Genomic DNA, 17,748 nt, shown 5'->3' on the forward strand with positions numbered 1-17,748 from the left:
GCAGGTCCCTACTGGGTTCAATGTCCACACTTGGATAGAAGGTGCAGGTCCCTACTGGGTTCAATGTCCACACTTGGGTAGAAGGTGCAGGTCCCTACTGGGTGCGGTGTCTACACTTGGGTAGAAGGTGCAGGTCCCTGCTGGGTTCATTGTCTACACTTGGGTAGAAGGTGCAGGTCCCTACTGGGTTCAATGTCCACACTTGGGTAGAAGGTGCAGGTCCCTACTGGGTTCAATGTCCACACTTGGGTAGAAGGTGCAGGTCCCTGCTGGGTTCAATGTCCACACTTGGGTAGAAGGTGCAGGTCCCTGCTGGGTGCGGTGTCTACACTTGGGTAGAAGCTGCAGGTCCCTGCTGGGTTCAATGTCCACACTTGGGTAGAAGGTGCAGGTCCCTCCTGGGTTCAATGTCCACACTTGGGTAGAAGGTGCAGGTCCCTGCTGGGTGTGGTGTCTACACTTGGGTAGAAGGTGCAGGTCCCTGCTGGGTTCAATGTCCACACTTGGGTAGAAGGTGCAGGTCCCTGCTGGGTGTGGTGTCTACACTTGGGTAGAAGGTGCAGGTCCCTGCTGGGTTCAATGTCCACACTTGGGTAGAAGGTGCAGGTCCCTACTGGGTTCAATGTCCACACTTGGGTAGAAGGTGCAGGTCCCTACTGGGTTCAATGTCCACACTTGGGTAGAAGTTGCAGGTCCCTACTGGGTTCAATGTCCACACTTGGGTAGAAGGTGCAGGTCCCTACTGGGTTCAATGTCCACACTTGGGTAGAAGGTGCAGGTCCCTACTGGGTTCAATGTCCACACTTGGATAGAAGGTGCAGGTCCCTACTGGGTTCAATGTCCACACTTGGGTAGAAGGTGCAGGTCCCTGCTGGGTTCATTGTCTACACTTGGGTAGAAGGTGCAGGTCCCTACTGGGTGCGGTGTCTACACTTGGGTAGAAGGTGCAGGTCCCTACTGGGTTCAATGTCCACACTTGGATAGAAGGTGCAGGTCCCTACTGGGTTCAATGTCCACACTTGGGTAGAAGGTGCAGGTCCCTACTGGGTTCAATGTCCACACTTGGGTAGAAGGTGCAGGTCCCTACTGGGTTCAATGTCCACACTTGGATAGGAGGTGCAGGTCCCTACTGGGTTCAATGTCCACACTTGGGTAGAAGGTGCAGGTCCCTGCTGGGTTCAATGTCCACACTTGGATAGAAGGTGCAGGTCCCTACTGGGTTCAATGTCCACACTTGGGTAGAAGGTGCAGGTCCCTGCTGGGTTCATTGTCTACACTTGGGTAGAAGGTGCAGGTCCCTACTGGGTTCAATGTCCACACTTGGATAGAAGGTGCAGGTCCCTACTGGGTTCAATGTCCACACTTGGGTAGAAGGTGCAGGTCCCTGCTGGGTTCAGTGTCTACACTTGGGTAGAAGGTGCAGGTCCCTGCTGGGTTCATTATCCACACTTGGGTAGAAGCTGCAGGTCCCTGCTGGGTTCAATGTCCACACTTGGGTAGAAGGTGCAGGTCCCTGCTGGGTTCAATGTCCACACTTGGGTAGAAGCTGCAGGTCCCTACTGGGTTCAATGTCCACACTTGGGTAGAAGCTGCAGGTTGCTGCAGAAGTTGCTGTGCTTCCCTTGCGCTTTTTTGCCGGTGACCACAGGACATGCCCAGAGTGGAGGCCCTGCCTTTTGCTTTGTGAGCTTGGAGTGTTCGTGCCTTCTGCATTGGTGGGTGGGGGCAGTGCCAAATACTGACCCTGAATGGGCCTGGGGTCTCTATGTGGACTTGTCTGGCAGGGAGGAAGGAGGACGGTGTTTCTGATGGCAGGGAACAGTTCTACAGGTGCTGCTGTACAGGCATGAGGCCTGGACATAGAGCTGGGCCCTGCTCTATGTGAGCTGAGGACAGAAACCCTTCTGAGTGGCAGAGTGGTGGTGGTGACCACGCAGACTGCTGTTTCCCGTGCACTTGCTTTTTTCCCGCACTTCCACCCTCCCATCCACCTTGTCTGCCCTCTGGAGCCTGTTGCCTTTCTTCCTTATCCACACCTCTTCTACTCAGCAGCCCAGCCTTTCTGCAGAGCAGCTGGGCAGTGCCCACGCCTACTTCCACTCCTGGCACTATTTTTCCTGGAACTGTCTGTTCCACACTGTCCTATGCCTGGGCCTCCCAGAGCATCCTGGGAGATGCCAGTTGGCAAGAGTCTTTGCTCGGGGTCCTGAAGCCCCCCGCGCCCCGCCCCCGCCTTTCTTGATGTTCTCCACCAGGATTCTCCTGTGCCAGATCCCATCTGCAGGGCACTGGCCCTGCTTCTTTGAGGCCTGGACTGCAAATCCTCCTTCCAAAGAGGCCCTGGAGCCTCTTCGAAGCTTACTGCCAGCCATCCTGCAGTTTTCTTTCTCCTGGGCCCTGATGATGCTGAATCCCAGCTGTCTGGCTGAGGGCCAGACCCCTTCCCTGGACACAGCTGGAGGTCCCCCTGCAGCACTGAAGCAGCCCCTCTTCACACTTCAGCCACATGCTCAAACACTTTCAGGTCCTTAGTAGATTCTACATTTCTGAAAGTCATCCATAGATGTTTCTCTACTATTTAATGTGTAGCAAATTTTATACCTAACTAACATCTGTTTCACACATACAACCTGTCACCCAGTAAGAGGCCCATAGACACCATTCTTCACTTGTTTGCAGCAGACAGACTTCCTGACATGATTTATTTTATTTTATTTTATTTTATTTATTTATTTTTTTGAGATGGAGTCTAGCTGTGTTGCCTGGGCTGGAGTGCAGTGGTGCGATCTCAGCTCACTGCAAGCTCCGCCTCCCGGGTTCAAGTGATTCGCCTGCCTCCGCCTCCTCAGTAGCTGGGATTACAGATGTGAGCCACTGCATCGGGCCCCGACATGATTTTTTTTTTTCTTTCTTTTTTTGAGACAGAGTCTTGCTGTGTCGCCCAGGCTGGAGTGCAGTGGCGCGATCCTGGCTCACTGCTAGCTCTGCCTCCCGGTTTCATGCCATTCTCCTGCCTCAGCTTCCCGAGTCGCTGGGACTACAGGCACCCGCCACCTTGCCCAGCTAATTTTTTCTGTTTTTAGTAGAGACGGGGTTTCACCGTGTTAGCCAGGATGGTCTCGATCTCCTGACCTCGTGATCCACCCGCCTCGGCCTCACAAAGTGCTGGGATTACAATAGGTGTGAGCCACCGCGCCCGACCGACATGATTCTTAAGCACATGAAATGCAGGGTTATCTCCTTTGTCCTCACTCAGCCGTTCATTACAGGAGTCAGCAAACTGTTTCCAGGGGACAGGTAGCAAACGTCAGCGCCTTTGTGGGCCACACTGTTCCTGTCCCAGCTGGTCATGGTGTTGTCACACTGAAGCAGATGCCGGCAGTATGTAGACAGTGGGCATGGGTGTGCACCAATAAAGCTTTATTTAGAAACAGGTGCCATGTCCGATTTATTATATTAATAACCATGGGTTACTGAGATGAAATGAGGAAAAGAATCTAGTGAGAAAGTACATGTAGTCACCCTTGGTTATATGCAGAGATTGGCTGCAGGACCCCGTCTCCATACCAAAATCCAAGCATGCTGCAACCCTGCAGTCAGCCCTGCAGAACCTGTGTAATATGAAAAGTTGGGCCTCTGTATTCAGGGGTTTTGCATCTTGCAAACATTGTATTTTCAACCTGTTTGGTTGGAAAAAAAATTCTGCTCGTAAGTGGACCTATGTGATTAAAATCCATGTTCAAAAGTTGGCTGTATATATATTTAAAGCTGAGAGATTTAAAAGTTATCTGATTAAATCCAGGCCTTCTTCATCCCCCCAGAAAATATCTATTCAAAATATCAAGATGATTATGATAGTGAGTTTAGGATTCCCAGGGCTACCAAGGGATTTCTGTTGCTTGAGCACAGCCATGCTAGCCCGTCAGCCTGTTCCAGTGTGGACAGACAGAGCCAAGTGTCTGCATGTTGTCTGTGTGCTCAGAGCCTGACCCCCATGCACATACTGCAGACGCCTGGTGCAATCGTTTCCCAGCGTCCATGGCCCCAGGCACCTCCTTACTCCAGAGCAGATTGCCCAGGCCCCATGGCATCTGTGGGTGGTGCTGTCACAGGACCCACCTGCTTTGGATGGTTCCCACTCGTTCACGTCCCTCCAACTGTTGCTTCTGCATTTTGTAGAGCTAAATTGTGCGTGCGTGTGTGTGTGTGTGTGCGTGCGCGCGCGCGCGTGCAAGAAAAGGGGGTCTCACTGTGTTTCCCAGGCTGGGCTTGAACTCCTGGAGTGAAGCAATCCCTCCCTCCCACTCAAGCCTCCACAGTAGCTGGGTCTTCAGGTGTGATCTGCTGTGCCCAGCTTTAAACAGAGTGGATTTTTCCCAGCCCTTTAGGAGAGTTCTTTTATGTTAAAGCAGTGGCTTTTAGATCTGTTTTTTCTTTAAATCCTGGAACTTACAAAAGTCATGGAGTCTGATTATATAAAACCAATCGAACCTAGAACTGCTTTGTTCAGAATGGGGTGGAGAGCCCCCAGGCCCCTTCCTCCCTGCTGCTATTGTTTGGAAACCACGCTCCAGAGCCCCCAGACATTTGCTTCTCCCTCTCACCCTCTTGTCTGTTAATAGAGAGCTGGACAGTAGCTCCAGGCACTGTCTTTCCCCTTAGTCACTGGATTGCAGCTCGAGGAGGATGGTGTCGGGGTGTTGGGCTGTGGAGTCACGGGGCGGACCTGGCACAGAGCTTGTGTCCTAGGAAGACTGGCCTGGCCTGGCCCCTGTGCTGGGGAGGGAGGCCGGGCTCTTCCTGCTCCGCGCTGCGTCCCCTCTGCTGCACATGCTGTTCACGTTGGTCTGTTTTGCAAAGTGAGAGGACTTCTCAAGGGTAGTCATTCCATGTTCAAAGCCAAGGGGACTGGGAGGAGGAGTCGCCTCAGAGCCCTGCTACTGACGGTTTGTGGCTTTCCTGCCTCCAAGGTGGGGTGATAATGTTTGCTCCGTGTTTTATTGTGAATGGAACAGATGAACAGATGATCTAGGACGTGTTTCTGATTCTCTGTGAATTAATCGTGAGTGAAGGATGCCTGTCACTGTGCTGATGACCTGCGGGCAGTGCGCCTGTTGTGATGGGTTTGCTGGTGATTTTAGTGATCAAGTTTTGTAAACTATCTCTTACCTTTGAAAAACATTTGAATGGTGTTTCTTTTCCTTTCTTGTCCCCTTTTGACTTTTTTTTTTTTTTAGCTTGCTTGCCTTTTGTTTTAGCAGCTGCAGTGTCTCGGAAGAAAAAACGAAGAATGGGGACCTATAGCCTGGTTCCTAAGAAAAAGACCAAAGTATTAAAACAGAGGACGGTGATTGAGATGTTTAAGAGCATAACTCATTCCACTGTGGGTTCCAAGGTAAGAAACACATTTGAGTGAGTTGCCACGTGTGCGTGGAAATGCGTTTCTGTGTTCAGGGTCTGGTTATCAGTAATTTGGGTGACCTCAGTCCCTGGGAAGGTGCCAGTGCCATGAAGCTCCTCTGCCCTATAGGGGCAGAGTGTTCGTGTCCAAGATCATTGCGGGGGACTCCGCCCTGTCGTCCCTGCCCTCCTCACCACCGCCCACCTGTCTGCCGAGCTCTTCTCCAGGTGGCAGGGGCACCTCTTCATGTGTCCCCGCCTCCCCACAGGCCCTCGCACCTCCCAGTCACCCAAGACTCCTCAGTGAAAGCAAGTTTGTTCATGATGCGCACTGATCCTGCCTTGGGGTGTACACCTGCCCGTGTTCTAGGGGGAGAAGGACCTGGGCGCCAGCAGCCTGCACGTGAATGGGGAGAGCCTGGAGATGGACTCAGATGAGGACGACTCAGAGGAGCTCGAGGAGGACGACGGCCATGGTGCAGAGCAGGCGGCTGCGTTCCCCACAGAGGACAGCAGGACTTCCAAGGAGAGCATGTCGGAGGCTGATCGCGCCCAGAAGGTAGGTGTTGCTGTCCTGGGTGACAGCACAAGGGAAGAGTATCACAAAGTTGGCTGTGGTTCTGAGAATTAGCATTCTGGTCACTTCTAGACCCTGATAAAATCCCCTGTTTACAATTGGCTTAGATTTTTGTATTTTTTCTTGATTTATTAAATTATTTTCATTCAAGAAGTATTTGTGTTTCTGTACATCATTCATTGAAGTAAACGTCTTGTTTTTTTTTCTGTATTTCCTTTCTTTCTTTTTTTTGAGACAGGGTCTTGCTTTCACCCAGGCTGCAGTGCAGTGGCACGATCATAGCTCACTGCATTCAACCTCCTGGGCAGAATGATCCTCCCATCCCAGCCCCCCGAGCAGCCAGGACGACAGGCTCACGCCACCGTGCCTGGCTAATTTTTAAATTTTTTTGTGGAGACGGGGACTCGCTTTGCTGCCCAGGCTGGTCTTGAGCTCCTTTGCTCAAGTGATCCTCCCGCCTCAGTCTCCCAGTGTTGGGAATACAGCCATGAGCCACGGCGCCTGGCCTCTTGAACTTGTTCTGGGCTCTAGATTGACAGGAATGACAATGCTGACAGCTTGAAGCGCTGATTGGTGGCTTGCTGTGTGCTCGTTTGTGGTTGGCTCTGCATGGCCTGCCACATTGCACTGTGGACACCACACATGGGCCAGGCGTGCTCTCTTCACAGACAGCCTCATCCCGTGTCCACCCAAGCACAAGCACCAGCACGGGCGAGCCCCCAGCCTCGTCGCAGCGGTGCTGTTGCCCCTGGCCAGGCATGGGCACCTGGGCCAGTGTCTCAGGGAAACTGAGGAAGTTCTTAGACATACAGTTTCGGAGTTAAATTCATGCTTTTTCAGTTCTGAGGGGGTCAGTTAGGAGTGACGCATTTCATAAGGACGAACAGTGGAAAGTTAAGAATCAAGCTGACATACAAATCTGTGGTTTATTGTTCAAGTGTGTCCAACCATGTTTATTTAGACGCAATCTTGTATCTAATAAGTTATACTAAAACTAATAGTAGGAATAGCAGTCCAGGTTAGTTCATCCAAATAGTGACTTATTTGAAAATGCATAATTTTAGCGGTTAGCTTTTTCCACTTTCAGTCAGCTTTGTGTGCTATGGGTGTATCCCTGAATGTACACAAAGCATTCTCCATCATTTGTCAGAGTTTTGGGGATGTGTTTTCTTCCTTTTGCTTCAATTTCAAAGTCTGTTGTACTTTTTTAGCAGGTTTTAGGGCATATTTTTAAATGTTGCTCCCAGCTTTTAGCTTGATTATTTAAAAATTAGTGGGAAATGTTACCATTAGATCTTTAAAGAGGATTTAAAAATTTTTTATTTTAAGATAATTAGTTTTTTCTCCTCTTACATGAAGAAGCATGAGGAAGAAAACACAGCATCATCACCCCATTGTCCTGGTGGCTCTGGCACTCTGAAACAGTCACTACAGTAACTTCCTTAGACGTGCCCAGCACAGCCCAGCCCTCCCCGAAGGACAGGCAGCCCTGACTGCACCGTGGAGGAGCAGCTGCCCCAGCAGCTGCCGCGGTCTGTGCACACACGTGTCTGTGGCTCCAGTGCACTGTCTGTTCAGCTGTGTTACGCTCTTTCTGTCAAGTTACAAGCAGTATTGAGTGTCACAGTTTTGCTGAGTATGCCGGAGGCTCATAAGTGCCGTCTGCATTTACAGTGTAGCACTTTGATGTCACCAGGCCACCTCTGAGTGTATCCTCCCACCTGCAGAGACCTGAGGGGTGTGGTTTCCTCACCTTCCCCAGCGGGGCTGCCTTCTTGGAGTCCAGCAGCTCTTCACTGCTGGGTCATGCCTGGGGCTGAGCAGCCACCAGTGTTTGTTCCACTGTAAGCCACTTGCTAAGTAGCCCCTGCTCATTTTTCTTCTGGATTATGTGTCTTTTGAATGTAATCTGACGATCTTTTTGTGAATGAAGAGTTGATCTGTTGGCTCCAGTATGAGCTGAGGTTTTTTTCCCCAGGTGGATTTTGGGTTTTTTGTTTTGTTTTTTATTTTTTTGGGACAGGGTCTCACTCTGTTGCCCAGGCTGGAGTGCGGTGGTGTGATCACAGCTCAGTGCAACCTTGAACTCCTGGGCTGAAGCGATCCTCCTGCCTCCGCTTCCTGAGTAGCTGGGGCTACAGGCACGTGCCACCATGTCCAGCTGATGTTTTTTTATTTTTTGTAGAGACAGGATCCCACTGTGTTGCCCAGGCTGGTTGAACTCCTGGGCTTAAGTGAACCTTCCACCTCAGCTTCCAAAAGTGCTGGGATTACAGGCGTGAGCCACCATGCCGATTTTGTCTTTTGACTTTGTCTATAGTGTCAGAACTCCCAGGTACTAATCAGTTTCTTTATGATTTCTGGGTTCTGTGTTCTAATTATGGTAAACCTTTCTCACTGTTGATTTTGAATAAATTGATGTATGCTATCTTCTAATACTTCTTTTATTTCATTGTTGTATATAAATATTTGATTCATATGGAATTAAAATATCAGAACTGCTCGAAATGGGGGAAGTTTATCACATATTAATTATATCTCAATAAAGTTTTTAAAGAAAATGTGAGGTAAGGGTCCCAGGGCTTCCCTCAAAATGCTTAGGTTTCAGCTTCACTTACTGACCGACATTTCTTCCCTTCTCATTTACAACACCATGTTTATCATGTACCATATGGCATATTAATTTCAGTCTATTTCTCGATTCTCTCTTTCGATTGAGGTTCTCATCTTCTAGAGGAACTGGACACTGAATAACTCTAGGTATTTGTCATAAAGTAAAACATTAAATGACTGTCAAGGCAAGAAAAGAATCAAGAAACAAAAGCAAAGCCAAGAAGAAAACGTGGTCAGTGTAAAACAGAACAAGATGGCAGGAACAGCCTTAACCAGATGGGCACTGACAATCAACAGTGATAGTTTCGTTACATAAGTGGCTCCAGAGAATAGAGAAGGATAGGAAAAGTACGCTAGCCCATTCTGAGACTAAAATATAGGCTGAACTCACCTAAATCCTAAATGCGAAAGTCCTAAATACCTTTTTTTTTGAGATGGAGTCTGGCACTGTCACCCAGGCTGGTGTGCAATGGTGCGATCTTGGCTCACTGCAACCTCTGCCTCCAGGTTCAAGCAGTTCTCCTGCCTCAGCCTCCCGAATAGCTGGGATTATAGGCACTCACCACCACACCCAGCTAATTTTTGTATTTTTAGTAGAGATGAGGTTTCACCATGTTGGCCAGGCTGGTCTTGAACTCCTGACCTCAAGTGATCCACCTGCCTCAGCCTCCCAAAGTGCTGGGATTACAGGCGTGAGCCACCACACCCGGCCTCCTAAATAAAATATTAATCAAATGCAATGACATATTAAAATAATGATTGTAAGGAAGTAGGGCTTACCCCAGGATGAGAGTGATTCATTACTAGAAATAGATTAAAGACCAGGATTTACTAGGTTAACAGAATAAACGAGAAAAACTACACAGTGTATATGTGTTTTAAAAAAAAGGCATTTTATAAAGTTCAAACAGCTGTTTTCTGAATTTGGGGGATTACATTCTGATTGCATGTATGACAACGGTACAGTTCAGTAATGATGGAAGAATGATGTACCTGTGTGGCCACCACCCAGATCAAAGCCTTGAATTTTGGTGGCACTACAGAAGCCCACTGACCTCCCATCCCCAAAAGTAACCCCTTTCCTGAGTGCTAACCCTGTAGGATGGTCGTGTGTGAAGTGCTAACCCTGTAGGGTGGTCGTGTGTGAAGTGCTAACCCTATAGAATGGTCGTGTTTGATTTCGTTCTTTATATAAATGGAATTACACAGAATGCATTCTTTCTTTTTTTTCTTTGTGGCTTATTTTACTCAACACTGTGTTTGTGGGATTTATTTATATTATTAGTTAATTTTCATTGTTATGGAATAGTAGTTTTCAGAGTGGTCTGGGTGGCGGCATTCTGAGACCTGTTCAGAGAGTCTGCAGATCAAAACTGTTATCATACTAATGCTCAGATGTCGGGTGCCTTTTTCACTCTCATGCATGGAATTACATGTGATGGCGGCTTTGCTGCGGCAGCTGACACTGTGTCCTTGTAGTTTTAACATGTCTCAGCTTAAATTTCTACTACAGTACATGTTAATAGATACTTGTATTAACAAACACTCTTTATGGTTCTTGGTGCTATTTCAGAGTGTGCGGGGCCTGAGGCCAGGGAGGCGACCATACAGGTTCCTCTGTATGGCTGCTCTTATGTCTGTGTCTGTCCCACTGTGGATGGCCTGTGGGTGGTTCCAGTGGGGCTGTCCTGGAGGAGGTTGCTGCCAGCACCCTCATACAGGTACTGCCCCAGGTACCCACTGGGAACGGAACTGCCATGCCTTGTGCTGGCCTCCATGGACCCTGCCATGCAGCTCCCCACGGTGGCTGCTCAGGCTGCCTTCTTCCCCACCACCTGGGAGCATCCCCTCTGCTGTGCCGGCCACACTCGGTGCTGCCACTCCAGCGAGCAGATAGTGGCATTACGTTTTCAGTTTAATTTGCATTTTCATGATTTACAAGAAGGTTGAATATTTTTCACATACTTACTTCGCCATTTGGATGCCTTTTGTGAAGTGCCTATTCACATCCCAAACATTTATCTATTGGGCTGTTTGTCCTTTTTGAAACATGTTTTGTAGGGGTTCTTTGGCCTGGAAACAAGCCCTTGTTGTGTAGTTGACATGATTCCTTCTTCTGCATGTGGCCTGTCTTTTCACTGAAACAGTATCCCGGTTTAGCCATTCTGCTCAGAAGCCACTTACCAGAACCTGTTGCTTGACAGCTGGGTGCAGCAGCCACTCTGGGTGCTGGTGAAGGGAGAGCTGGACCCTCTCCCTTCTTAGCGTGAATCCGTAAGTGAGCCTGGTGTTCAAGAGTTGTGTCCTGCTGGGTGGCCACGGGACAGGCATCTTTTGGTCTGTGGGCTGCTCCTGGCTTCTCTCTTCCTGTTTCACTTGGGTGTCAGCCTTCTCAGTTCACCTGCATCAGACTCCAAGTTCTCTGTTTACTTTATTATTTTTGTGTGTGTGTGTCTTGCTCTGTTGTGCAGGCTGGAGTGAGTGCAGTGGCAAATCATAGTTTATTGTAGTCTTCACCTCCTGGGCTCAAATGATCCTCCCACCTCAGCCTCCAAAGTAGCTAGGACCACAGGTGTGCGCCACCATATCCAGCTAATTTTTTTTTAATTCATTTTTTTTTGTAGCGATGAGGTTCTCTCAGTCGACAGCCTCTCACTATGTTGCCCAGGCTAATCTTGAACTTCTGGGCTCACGTGATCAACCTGCTTTGGCTTCCCAAAGTGCTGGGATTCTAGGTGTGAGCCATGGCGCCCAGCCTCTTTTTAATTCTGATGTCAGCGGTTACCCTTCTCTTTCTAATCTCCTTGGGTTTTCAGCTTCCGCTTGATTCCTTACAGCTGTCGTATGCACAGTGATCAAGCAGCCTCTTATAAAGAAGCTCTTGTTCCTTCCTCAAAAGTCGCTTTGCCAGAGTTTTGGAAGGAAGTGGAGTTAACTTGTGTTGTTAATCTGCCATTAATTGGTGGTTTCATTGCCTTGTCTTGTTTTTAAAATAAGAAACCTGTCCAGTGACATGAAAGCTCCTGTCGAAGCTGACTGAAGTGTCAGAATGCCCACAGAAGGGTTAGAACATTTCCATGGTCAGTCGTGAGCAAGGGAGGAGAGGCTGCTGCTTTCACCTCGACATGAATGCAGCATCATTGACTGTTCCTGCTGACTCTGTAAGAGAAGAACCGGAAATAAACATAAATATTTTAAAAGACAAGAGAGAAGAGTTTGCTGAGAATATACTCATCCATCTGAAACATCCAGCAAAATCAGCTCAAAAACTATTACAGCTCCTAAGCTGACCTTACATGTGATCAAGACATAAAGACCAGTTATTTTCTTATATAGCTGCAATAACCAATTAGAAAATGTAGTGTCAGCATTATCAGTAAAATCAATAAATGTCTAGGGATGTTTTAAAAGATTTTCTATGTAGAAAATTTCAAGCTCCCCAAACACACAGGGGACAGTGAGCAATCTCCAGCATTTGGCCTCGTTCTCCACACGTGGGTTGTCTTGGAGCAGATACTTCAGTAGGGATCTTTAAAGATGAGGACTTTGAAAGACAAACCACAGTATCAGACCTAAAAAGTTAGTTGTAATTTCTTAATATCACCAGAGTACCTAGAAATAAACTTAACAACAACAAAAAAAGAGTGTTACTTGTTAATGTGGAGGAAAACTATAAAACTGATAAAAGAGGTTAAAAATTAAGTTCTTGGAGAGACTCATTATTTTGTCTGAGTAAGAAGGTCCATTGTTTTATTTTCTCCATGTTTGCCTCTAAATTCAGAACAGCTCCCATCAAGATCCTAGCAGGAGTTTTGTGTAACTGCTGATTCTGAAGTGAGGGTGGAGGTGGAGACCCTCTGGAGTAGTGGTGGTGACTGTGCACAGTGGGGGACACCCGAGCTCGGGACGTGGCTGCCGGAGGTGACGCTCACTCAGGAGCACTGAGGCGGTTAATGCGTTGGACAGGGAGCCTGTGACATGTATAAAGGTCGATTGTAAGACTGGGGTATTAAATCAGTGGTCAAGGGGTCATGAACTTTTAATAGCTATGATTGGGCCAGTTGACTAATATTTTGGGAAAGGGCAGCCTGCACTTGTGTCAGGGCACGTAACGAATGTGAGCTCCATTCTGGAGTCTGACAGTGGTGCTGGCTGTACAACTCAGAATATATTAAAAACCACTGAACTGTACACTTTGCAGGGTCGGTTTTAGAGTAGGTGAAACATATCCTACTATAGCTATTATTTTAAAAAACAAATTCCAGAAGATTTAAAGTGTCAGTATAAAATATTGAACTATGGGTAAAAATATTGGGAACTGTTTTTTCCAATCTCAAATGAGGATGTTCTTCTAGTGTAAGACACAAACCTGGAAGCCATGAAGGAAAAGATGGACACCTTTGACTTGTTCAGATAAAATTCCAAAGTTTTATTTTATGTAATAAGAGATACCAGAAACGGAGCTTTAAAAACTTGATAGGAAAAACAGGGGTCTCGCTGTGTTGCCCAGGCTGGTCTTGAACTTATGGCCTCAAGCAGTCCACTCGCCTGGGCCTCCCAGAGCATTGGGATTACAAGCATGAGCCATCGAGCCCGTAGAATACACCCTTGATGTGAAGTCGCATGGGTGCCTGTCCACTGGGAAATGCAGAGAATAGTGGAATAGTGCAGCAAGAGCAGCCCCATGCCGCCTCAGGGAGTGCCAGGCACAGGGCGGACGGAGGCTCACGTATGTTTCAGTGTCTTTTGCACTGAACGTCTATTTGTGTATTGCCTGTGCTTATAGAAAAGATAAATACAGCAGAAAAAATAAGATGTGTCTGTTCTGGTGTGGAAAGAATTCCAGAACATATTTTTAATTAGAAGAAAATAATATTCACAGAACTGCTGAGTGTCCTGCCATCTGTGCAGACTAGAAATGCACTGTCGTCTGTGGGCCCACGTCTGCCTGGATGTTCACTGGAAGGAGGCGTGGGCAGCTTAGCTGTGGTGGCTCCGAGGATCGGACTGGATCGTGGGTGTGTGGGGGTAGGTCTCACACTGTGCATTGTTTTGTGGCCTCTGAAAATCCTTTGATGATCGTTCTGTGTGTTTTGTGACCTGTGTATTGAATTATCCCATTCATAAGATACACTAAGCACCTGAACCCTCACTAATACAGCACCCAGCGGGTGTGCTCTCGCCTCAGTCTGCACCAGGGCAGCCACTCTCTGGTCCCGATGTGGAGACAGGACCGGGGAGCAGAGTGGAAGCTCAGAGTGTGTCTCTGGCCCTGCCTGGACCAGCACTCGGTCACCCCACACACCAGCCGGGGCCGGGCAGGCAGGCGGCGCCCCCAGCCCGCGAGCGTGTGCGGCCCGTGCACGGTTCGAGGTTTGCTTTGGATCCGTCATCTGCCACAAAAGGATGTAATTGGTTTCTGTTTCTGTTTGGGTTCCCGCTTCGACTGTGTGGCTGATCAGATGGACGGGGAGTCCGAGGAGGAGCAGGAGTCCGTGGACACCGGGGAGGAGGAGGAAGGCGGTGACGAGTCTGACCTGGTAATGCCCAGCGCCTCCTCCTGCGTCTGTGCTGAAGTAGAGGAGATGCAAAGACACCAGCGCCCTTCAGTCCTTTATCCAACCCTTGTTGCCTGAGCACTCACCCATGTGCTTGGAGCTGGTTGTGGTGATGGCCACAGATGGGTCCTGTCCCTGGCAAAGCCTCATGAGAAAGACGCTGTGCAGAGTTGCAGCGCGGGCTGGGCCTGGCATGGGGCTGCCCCAGCTGCGTGCTGGGTGGGGTGGAGTTGAGGGGCCTGTGGAGGCTCTCAGAGGGAGAGGGTGTGGTGGGAGCCAGCAGCAAGGACAGCTGTTTGGCATTCCGCTGCATCGGCTGATGTGTGAGAAGGAAGGGGTGGATTTGAGGTTTCCAGGTAGAACGGATAGAACTTTCTGGTGGTGAGGACAGGAGGGAAGAGGGGTTCTGCTCCGTCCCTACTGAAGCCTGTCATTCCTTGAGGAGGGTCCAGATCAGAGTTGTGCACCCTGGTCTGCGGGAATTGGGGTTGGAAATGGGGAAGTGCAGCGACTCCCAGGATGCAGCCTCAGGAAGCCCAGCCCGTGAGGGTTCCATAGGGGAGGAGAAGTTGGCTCCTGCATCTGAGGAGGAGCTGTCTGTGTCGTGGGGGGAAAGCTCGGCAAGTTTGGGTCACATGAATTGGGAAATGCTCTGAAACAGGAGAAGTGGCTCACGGTGTGGGCTCATCACACCAGCGGGTGGGAGGAGGACACAGGGGCCGAGCAGCGAGTAGGAGGAGGACACGGGCCGTGGTGTTCGGCGATGAAGGGGTCTGTCTTCGGCCGGGCGCGGCGGCTCACGCTTGTAATCCCAGCACTTTGGGAGGCCGAGGCGGGTGGATCACGAGGTCAGGAGATCGAGACCATCCTGGCTAACATGGTGAAACCCCATCTCTACTAAAAATGCAAAAAATAAATTAGCCGGGCGTGGTGGTGGGCGCCTGTAGTCCCAGCTACTCGGGAGGCTGAGCAGGAGAATCACTTGAACCCAGGAGGCAGAGGTTGCAGTGAGCCGAGATCACACCACTGCACTCCAGCCTGGGTGACAGAGCGAGACTCCGTCTCAAAAAAAAAAAAGAAGGGGTCTGTCTTTGGGTGGCACAGGGGCAGCTGGATTTCCAGCAGCAGCAACTTTGGGTGTGGCGCTTGCACAAATTATTCCCAAAAGTTTTGCCGTGCGGGGAGCACAGGGGAGCCGGGGCTGTGTGTGCTGCAGACAGGGCTCCTGGTACCGTCCTCACGTGGGACCCGACTCAGGAAGAAGGCTGCCCAGCAACAGGCCTTGTGCAGGGACACGTTCAGTTGGTCAGTGAGGCCCGCGCACTGCCGCTGTGCCTACTTAAATGTCCCTCCGCCCGCTGTGGCCTGCACGTGGCCTCCTATGGAGGGGTGGGGGCGCCTGCTGTGCATCCGTGTGTGACGTGTGGCATGGATGCCCTCCCGCATCCAGATTTTAGAAGCAAATGCTTAAAACACATCTTGAAATATTATAAGTTAATTACAACCTCTGTCCTTGTTCTCTGTGTAGATAATTCATGTGGGTAGATTCTGAAGCAAGCCGAGCGTTGATTGTCCCTTTTCTTGTGAGCGAGATGAACGGACCCTTTTCCTGAGCTTATTTACTTAGTTCCTGAGTAGAACTTTCCAATTTATTTATTTTTTTATGCCAAACTCAATAAGATTCATACATTTCACTTTTTGTTTTTGTTTTGTTTTCTCTAAAGGGACTAAGCTTAGAGAGATAGTTAGGAAAAAGCACAGGGTGCCTTTATGCGTGTGACCCAGGAAAGTGTCTACAAGTTAAGTTCACCGTCTAATTGAAGATCAAGACATAGGCAATGTTCTGTTTTGCAAGAAAACTCTTGCCTTCCATAGCTTCCTGTGCTCAGTGGTTTATATGCCTGCCCGTTTGGTTCTCCAGAGTTCGGAATCCAGCATCAAGAAGAAATTTCTCAAGAGGAAAGGAAAGACCGACAGTCCCTGGATCAAGCCAGCCAGGAAAAGGAGGCGGAGAAGTAGAAAGAAGCCCAGCGGTGGCCCTCGGTAAATGCCGTGGGGTGTGTGGGGGTGCGGCCGTCACGGGGACTGCCTGGGACGGGGATGGGACCAGGAAGCCCACCTGGGGTTGGGGTGCGTAGGATTTCATTAGAAAAAAACGTTTGAAATGACTTTGTTAGAGAAACTCAAGTGATTCTAAAGTAGTTTCCTTCTGGCCAATGTAGTGGACATTGACTTCACTGTTGTTGTTTTTAATTTTATTTTTTATTTTTTTGAGACAGGATCTGGTTCTGTTACCCAGGCTGGAGTGCAGTGGCACGATCTCAGCTCACTGCAGCTTCCACCTTCTGGGCTCAGGCGATCATCCTACCTCATCTCCCCAAGAAGCTGGGACTATAGGCGTGTGCCATCATGCCCAGCTTATTTTTTTGTGTCTTTTTGGTAGAGATGGGGTTTTGCTATGTTGGCCAGGCTGGTCTCGAACTCCTGAGCTCAAGTGATCTGCCGTTTTGGCCTCCCAAAGTGCTGGGATTACAGGTGTGAGCCGCTGTGCCCGGCCCTGACTTCATTGTTGAATGTTGAACCGAGATGAATCATTTGCTGCCTGCCCGGGTGACTAGAACCTGTGGCCTGCACGGGCAGTTCCCACGTTGTGTGCAGGAAACGGCCCCTCGGTGAGGCACCTACGCCTTGGTCAGAGTCTCCTGTTCCAGAGCAACTTTGTGAATCACAATGTGAATGTAGGAAGGAAATCTCCTCAAACCTAGAAGGGATGCAGCAGGTTTAGGGTGCCAAGGGTCATTTTTTGTTTTCAGCTTAACTGAGGTACACTTGGCATACAATAAAATGTACAGAAATAAATTATACAATTTGACAAGTTTTAACATGTTTATGACCTTGAATCCATCACCACAGTCAGGTGATCAGTGCCATGAGCACCTCTGTCACCACGGGTCCCTCCTGCCCTTTGATAACCTGGCTCCTTCCCTGCCTCCCTTCCCTGCTCCCAGGCAGCCCTGGTCTGCTCTGTTTCTGTGTATTGGTTAATGTTCTGTCGAATTTTATATAGACGGAACTGTGCAGTTGTTTTCATCTGGCCTCTCTGAGTATAATTGTTTTGAGTTGCCAGGCTGTCAAATGGCCAGGAGTTTGTTCCTGTCCATTGCTGAGAAGTGTACCATTGTGTGGCTGCCCCACAGTCTATCTGTCCATTCATCGCCCACGGGCCTTGGGCTCTTTCCAGCCTTGGCTGCTAGAAATTAAGTGGTTGTGAACATTTGTGTGCAAGTCTTTTTTGAACAGGTGCTTTCCTAGATCTTGGTTAGATGTCTGGGGGTGGAATGGCTGAGTAGAGTGGCGTGTGTTCAGCTCTTCAGGAAGCTGTTTTCCAAGCGCTCGTCCTGTTTTAGGTCCCCACAACACACAAGCATTCCAGTTCCCCTCTGTCCACGCCAGCACTTGTTAGGGTTAGTCTTTTTAATTCCAGTGGATCTGTGGGTGTGCAGTGGTGTTTTACTGTAGTTTCAATGCTGTTACCTAATGAGTAATGAGATTGTACATTTTAGCCTTCATTTAGTTTTTTTTGAAACGTGTCTGTTCACA

At 49.1% G+C, this 17,748-nt stretch overlaps 1 protein-coding gene across 1 annotated transcript in view; it reads left to right on the forward strand.

Annotated features, from left to right (window-relative positions):
• Positions 1 to 16,191, forward strand: part of LOC115834394 (histone-lysine N-methyltransferase EHMT1-like) — a gene marked incomplete at its 3' end in the record, with an annotated part of 28,737 nt that extends 12,546 nt beyond the window's left edge. The window contains exons 2-5 of the mRNA XM_030809145.1: positions 5,259 to 5,395; positions 5,771 to 5,959; positions 14,053 to 14,130; positions 16,070 to 16,191. Of these exons, the coding sequence (XP_030665005.1) occupies positions 5,259 to 5,395; positions 5,771 to 5,959; positions 14,053 to 14,130; positions 16,070 to 16,191 (526 nt within the window). The remainder of the gene's footprint in view (positions 1 to 5,258; positions 5,396 to 5,770; positions 5,960 to 14,052; positions 14,131 to 16,069) is intronic.
• Positions 16,192 to 17,748: the final 1,557 nt, after the last annotated feature.

The sequence above is a fragment of the Nomascus leucogenys genome, unplaced genomic scaffold (genome assembly GCF_006542625.1).
Source record: "Nomascus leucogenys isolate Asia unplaced genomic scaffold, Asia_NLE_v1 001516F_33540_qpd_obj, whole genome shotgun sequence".
In the NCBI taxonomy this organism is placed as follows: domain Eukaryota; kingdom Metazoa; phylum Chordata; class Mammalia; order Primates; family Hylobatidae; genus Nomascus; species Nomascus leucogenys.